The sequence below is a fragment of the Ostrinia furnacalis genome, unplaced genomic scaffold, assembly GCF_004193835.3.
Source record: "Ostrinia furnacalis isolate ACB-3 unplaced genomic scaffold, ASM419383v2 OfSCF7067, whole genome shotgun sequence".
NCBI lineage: Eukaryota > Metazoa > Arthropoda > Insecta > Lepidoptera > Crambidae > Ostrinia > Ostrinia furnacalis.
The window spans coordinates 232946-240082 of NW_021137306.1; the positions used below are offsets into that span (position 1 = coordinate 232946).

The 7137-nt window shown below is 39.3% G+C and overlaps 1 protein-coding gene across 1 annotated transcript; it reads left to right on the plus strand.

Moving 5' to 3' along the window:
- Positions 1–3496: 3496 nt before the first annotated feature.
- LOC114363341 (poly(A) polymerase-like) lies at positions 3497–6149 on the plus strand. Its single transcript, XM_028319026.1, has 2 exons — positions 3497–4330; positions 6141–6149. The coding sequence occupies exons 1-2, from the start codon at positions 3527–3529 to the stop codon at positions 6147–6149; spliced, it is 813 nt and encodes a 270-aa protein (XP_028174827.1). The 5' UTR covers positions 3497–3526.
- Positions 6150–7137: the final 988 nt, after the last annotated feature.

Here is a 7137-nt window from a genome sequence, read left to right on the forward strand (position 1 = left end):
TTCAGCAGTGGACGTCCTGTGGCTGAAATGATGATGATGAAATAGTCTCACTTTAGTGTGGGTTACTACTTAGGTCCAATTAGAGGCGTTGTTGGACCACATCACGCTCATCTCTAATTTTATTTTAAAATCAACAATGTCTAATTTCTCACTAGTACGGGATTTGGAAACAACCTTAATGATGTTTCGAGTCGGTTACATGAGTCGTAGTAGTGAGAATTTAGTAAAAATGCAATATGAAAGTTTAAAAATAGTAAATCAAAACAATGTCGTTCCAAATCGGGAACAATCATAGTTACAACATATTGATTAATATGTCACAGGCAGTTTATCTTACACCAGTTCGCTTGTTCGTGCTATAGAAGTGGCGCATGCGCAGACGTGTGGAATACTTTGTCGCTGGCAAAAACAATTCTCACGGGGCTAATCTTGTAACTCCCATTAGACAATGCAGCAAATCACCGGTTCTGTTGCACTGCACATATTTTCTCTGTTGCCGGCTGAACAGCGAGGAAAGTAGGCTGGCCATTTTTGATGGTTTTAAGGGAATACGGACTGCTTTGGTACTGTTTGGAAAAGCGACGTTTGACAGATCGGAAGCCGCAAAAGGATTGACGTCGAAGAAATCTAGTAGGCCACGGCTGACTTCAATTGTTTTCTTAAACTTAAAACGCTTGGATATTTATTGATGTTTTGCTATTATTTTGTCTGATTTAGTAGCATGATGATATTTTATAACGACTCATGTGTATTCTATAACAACTCATGTATTAGCTTTTGATGGTTTTAAGGGAATACGGACTGCTTTGGTACTGTTTGGAAAGGCGACGTTTGACAGAACGGAAGCCGCAAAAGGATTGATGAAGGAGAAATCTAGTAGGCCACGGCTGACTTCAATTGTTTTCCAAACACACATGATCACACACTTGGATAAAATGTATTGATGTTTTTGCTATTTTTTTGTCTGATTTAGTAGCATGATTATTTATATTTTATAACGAATCATGTGTATTCTAATACAACTCATGTATTAGCGTTTGAAAAAAAATCTTTTGAATAAAAACATTTATAAGTTGTCCGTTTAAAACGTATCCTTAATGGATAAATCAGGTTCATCTCCATCGACAGTCGTCGGATCTTTACATACCAGTCTAATGCTACTTTAACTTGCTAATACTCTAGGCTAAGTAAGACATATACACTTTAGACACCTTTATTTTTTTAAGGATTTCATTTCTGATTCAGTCTCAGAAATAAATACTAGAAAGTTCATTGAATGCTGAGCCATTGGGTTTTCATGAGACCTATACGCACTAGCATGTAAATTCCAAAATATGACATTACTTGCAAAGGCCAACGCACATTCATTGAAGACTTTCCTCTTGAATAATTATTTACATTATTCAAACAAACATAAATAATACATTGTGTTTTAAAAAGAAAACGCAATGACTTGGATGACAATCATATTTTTTGACAAAGTAACATTTAAATTAGGCACCGCATGTCAGTATTTTAATACTCACTATTTTGTTAGCCCACAATTATTCTTAAAGATTGTAAATACGAGTAATGTTTCCACCAAAGAGAGTTATAAAAAGTCAAATTGTGTCGAAGTTAGTTAACGAAAATTTTGGAGTTTAGAATGGAACTATCCCAAAAAGTCCAGTAAATTGAGACACCCTTCTTCGAACACCTTGTTCTTATCACCAGCTAAAAGGCTGCGGCAATGAATTTTAGGTGCGCACTAAGAAAATATAAAGCATTTTGAGACCGTAAATATAACGTTACGGTTTTATAGTTTACTCGCTTAATCGACCAGTTTTATGGACAGTTATCCATTACAATAGAAATCGTGACAGTTTTACGCAAATTCCAGAATTACGTAGGTAAGGTGTCATTTTAGTGCTTAGCATTAGTGCAAAATGTTACTCGAACGTTTTTGCCATGTAAAAATATCCGCAATAAACAGCTACTTGCTGAGAAATCAATAATGAGCTTGATAAATTAATTAGCGATATATTTTTTTATACCGCCAGCACATATTTATTAATTGATATAAATATTAGCTGACAGCGTAATAAGGTGTTGATAGATGAGCAGTATTTGTAAAGTAAATATCTCTATCACTGTTAGTAGTAAACATCTTTTCTATATAGTCAAGAGTAAATTAAAGATTTCCAAGTAAATACAGAAATATTTAATACCGAAGTGCGTAACCATGTTTAACGCACCGCGGAGCGTATTTTTGTAAATATTGTAAAGCAAACTCTAGTAAATGGAGCGAGCAGAATTGATCTCTTAGCCTTAACAAATAGAGACCACGTCATTGTGGTACCGGTTACTTTACCGGTATCCCGGCATGATGCGACGAACATGCTCCGAAAAGTTTGCATAAGTAATTCTGATTTTGTTTTCAACTTTCTCTTTCATATTGTACACATTGGACATGCCCTTGCATTTGTTTTAATTAATTCTGTTACAATTATACGTTGGCGTCTGACAAGACAGTGAGTTGATTAATTTTTTGATTTATTAATATAAAGTGAATTGAATTTGACTGCATAATATGAGAGTCAGTTCGCGAAAATGTCATTAAGTTTCACTTTGATCTTGGCGAAAAGGCAGAAAAGCGATAAATGTCATTATGAACTGCATAAAATAATGAATTATGACGAAAACTGTACATCAAACTTCAAGTAACGTAAGCACGATCAGCAAATACTAACCGATAAATGAAATGCAACCATTTCGCTGCGCAAACGGCTACAGCAACCGTAATGGCTTCAAATCGCTTTGATTATGCTCATTCAGAAATCCTGTATAGTTCAGGTGCAAGTAGGCCCGAACCACCAAATTAGGTGTGAAACTGCCTCAGATAGAACATTACACGCTCTGCGGTCGTTTTTGATACTCACAAATTTCAGACGACAGACGTGCGTAATGGCCTGTCCGAGCCCAAGATTGAATAGCGGTACTCGGCGCAACCACAGGGCGAATATGAATCGGAAAAATTGCATAGAAATTTAAATAAACGCACTTAGATACGCGCCAGGTAACGGGACAGCATGCTGGATAATCAAACACTGTAAGCCTCGTTAGCTACAACTAATTAACTTTATTAGAATATGAATTCTCAGCCAATAAAAGCATCCTTTAGGCTTCCGTATGTCATTACCGTTACGAACTTACGATGCAATAACGAGGGACAGGCAAGGAAATCATAAAATTAATTCGCCTCTAAATCGATGCAAAATTGCAAAATCAATGTAACCATCAAAGTAAACTGTAAGTTGGATGTTTGTAACAGGTAATAATTCCGAGAGTGCCAGCTATCACACGTTACGACTGGCTAATGGCTTTAAGTATCGTAGCAATTTCCTAAGACAGTTGGCTATAGATGCAGCCGGTGCAGAATCGGATGCAGCGTAGGGCGGGCTTAAGTAGGCGCGCCGTGCGGCGGCTGCGGGCTGCGGCGCTCGCGCAGTCCCGCTCGCATCGTCGCCGCGGCCGCACGTTCGCTGCGATGAACCGCCCGCTCGCCACGCTCCTCGCGCTCGCCGCCCTCGCGGCCCTCGTCGCCGCAGAGCCCCCGCGCCCCCGCCTCTTAGACTTCAACCCCTTCGCATGGCTCCCCAGCAACAGGAACAGATCGCCATCCATCATGGACTACTTCTTCCCCCCGTCGCGCACCCCAAAACAATCCAGTCTGGAACCGCCCGCTGACCGGAAACCACCACCCACCGTCCCCGAAACGACCCTCGATAACACACCCGCACCTACCACCATCGAAGAACGGTCAACAACCTACTCCAGAAAAGTCTCCACCAAAACAAAATCCACCCTCCCCGTGACCGCGACCTCCCCGCCGAAAACTAAAAAACCCTCTCGCAAACCCATCCCAGTCGAGACTACCATTGAGGCCAAAACAACTCTAACAACCAGAATTGAAACTCCACCCCCGACGGTTAGGGTTACAACTGTTTCGTCGGCGTATCGTCCCACGAAGCATTATTCTATTCGGCCGGTGTTGAGGACGGAGACGCCGACCGTTCAAGATACTGAGACAACGAGTAGCGATAGTACGGAGACCGTTTCGGAGTTTGACACCGCTGGTACAACGGTGGAGGATGCGAAAGAGACAGTGCCGACGCTGAGTACTGCTGAAGATCAGCGGTCAACGGACGCGGGGACTTTGAGCACGGCCACCGTGGAGTCGACCACCCCGACCGAAACCACGGACGCCGCCGACAGCCGCGAGGGCTATCTTCCGCTACGTGACAAACCTCAGCAGACACACGTCAAAATCAACGATCAAACAAAGAAAGAGGTCAGTGGTTTCATACAAATACTATCCCCCAGCGTTGTTTTTCTTAAACGGTTACAGTCTAATAGCCGCGACTTTCTTAGCTCCTGTTACTGTATTTTCTCAGAGCGCTCGTAAATTTCTTTCGATCGACGCAAACGCATTCGCCACACATAAATAATAAGTCGTCCGATGGTAAAAAGCAATTTTCCATAGCAAACGTCGGTGCGTTGAGGGGTGTAGGTACATAATTTTCTACTAATTAGACTTAAGAAAGGTTAAAGTGCATTCATCACTTCGATTGCGTTCCCACATTACGCGTGTAGATCGATGTAAATTATTTGCTTCTTGCAAGCTTTTATTAGCAGCGATATTAAATGTTCAAGAACTGTGAAAAAGTTCTGCGTAAAAACACGACAGTATTTCACGCCCCGTGGTCGCAGTGGTTAATTTTGTAAGTATGTACCTACACACAATTAGTGAGCACATGTTTATTTATGTTTTATGCATTATGTCATCGAGTGCTCTGTTCAGCAATCCCAAATTTAAGCAATTGCATCTTTCTCTTAATAGCAAAAGATAACACGTTTGGCTAGAATTTAAGTAGTTAATTATGTAAAGTAGGAACTCAATGTAACTTTTATTTAAAAATTAGACATCAAACAGGTCATAAAATTGTTCAAACCCTTTTTATATTAACGAAATTTTCTAAATTTCATACAATTCCGTACAAGACGGAAGTAATATTTCTATGACACCGTCAAAACTCTTATAAATCTCCCGAGGAACCTATTCACACATACTGCAAACATGAAAATAGTGCTTTGCATAATCCCATTACTTTAAAATCGCACAAAAAACATGCAACAATAGAATCCATTAGTTTTATGAGTATTACAAAAAGCGGAGCAATTATCAGGCACTATTACCCATTTTCAGTCTTAAGCACCGGACACAAAACAAAAAGTGAGAAACAAAATGAAATATGTATTAGTTGCGTAAAGGGAAACCAGGGATGTTATATGCGATGTAGTTTTCACACCTTACATTTACGTGTTTTTTGTTTTGTTAATTGCCAGTACAAATTAACAAGATCGTTAACAAATTCAACATCTAATCGCGCTTTAGCATTATAAACTGATCGCAGTACAATAATGATGATTTATTTCTTCAAAAATGGATCAGCGGATATCTCGAGAGGTATCATTACCTGGTTGACTGCATTAGTTGTTCAATTTCTATTTTCTCAGCTTACTCTTCCGAGGGCAAAGCAAAAAGCACTAGATCATCTAAAATGCGTTACTTTCCTGTCATTAGTGAGTTTGTGGTCTCAACCACAGTGGCGGAAGTCCGCAAAATTTTTGGACAGAAACAAATTTAGCTTAGTTTAGTAGACGCTATTCACTAAGAAAACTTTCACTCTTATACAGTCAATCTATCATAGGTAACGGATGGTCAGACATTTTCTAAAGCCGACCGATCTTTTGTTGAGGGCATTAGCTTTGTCGCTAATTACTATCTGTATTTGTCTTTGAAATGACTGAAATTTCTCAGCCAGTTATCGTTTCGGCTGCTGGAGACATTTTTGTGACGTAAGTTAGTAATTATTTATTACTTTAAGAAGATTCGTACAAAGATTTTAATGATTAAAAGCAAGTTATAATCATTGCGATCATTATTTACGCGTTGTTTATTTAGTTACATAAATAAGTGTGATAAATTTTATAGCCGTTATAATATCACGGTCGCTTCTAAATATAACTGGATACTCGACGGTACTAAATAACTATAATCACTACCGTTATTTATAAAATCAAATGTTTATTCTCCATAGGAAATCTGATAGATAAATTATTATTTTGCACAGATGTATCGGTGACTCGGTGAGTTAAAACTATAGATGGATATTCAGTTAAAGTAATGACCGTCGTTCCCATGAAGTCTGTAAGAGGCGATCTTCGGCAGTTGAACCATAAATTTGTCTGTGCGCAGGCGCCGGCTTGAAGTAACGGGCAGTAACAAGGAAAAGGCAGAAGGCTTGCTTTATACTAACAATTACCATTATAAGAAATTGCAATGCAGTGGCAATCTGGCCCCACTTAACCGTCGAACCTTTCTGGTTTCTGATGTAAGTTGCACGCGTTGCGTGTGCACTGAAAAGCATGGTCTGGGCCTTCTGTCTTCTATTTTTGTAATATCTAACTAACGGACTTGCGGCTAGTATGGCCAACCGGACTGCATGTTACACGTTTTTGCACAACTCTACCCTTTATGTCTAATCCAATAAGATGCTGGGAACTCGGCGCCGGTTGGCTACACGCTACCGTATTTTAGCGGTCTGGATCATTTGCATTAACAATGTCATATTGCATCGATTTATGATTTTATTACATCATTACATCACGCGAGCCAATTATTCCAGTTTATCGATGTTCTCGTTAATTCAGTGATATTGAAATTACTTCGCGTAGTTCATTCACAGGACGTGTGTACAGCAAAGGCAGTTTGATATGCGTTGCTAATACCGTTAGAAGTTCCTGGCATTTTAATAGAATCGCTTTTTGAAATCTTGGAATTCGTTGCTATTAGAAAAAAGGTCGAATGTCTGGAATCAGTTGTCATGCAGTCAGTTAATTTGTGAAAACAAAAATTTTAGAAATTAAATCACCTTGTTAATTTTAATCAAATCGTAACAAATTTCACTTTCGCGAGTTGTGGCAAATACTCAAGGTTTGCATTGATACTTCGTGCCTAATTAATCAGTACGCATTACGGTTAGAAAGTGGATAGATAGTCGGATCTGTTCGATGGCCCGAAGAGAAAGGGGCGAA

Coding starts and splice junctions, on each gene's coding strand:
- LOC114363341 (XM_028319026.1), top strand. CDS start 3,527: ATGAACCGCCCGCTCGCCACGCTCCTCGCGCTCGCCGCCCTCGCGGCC.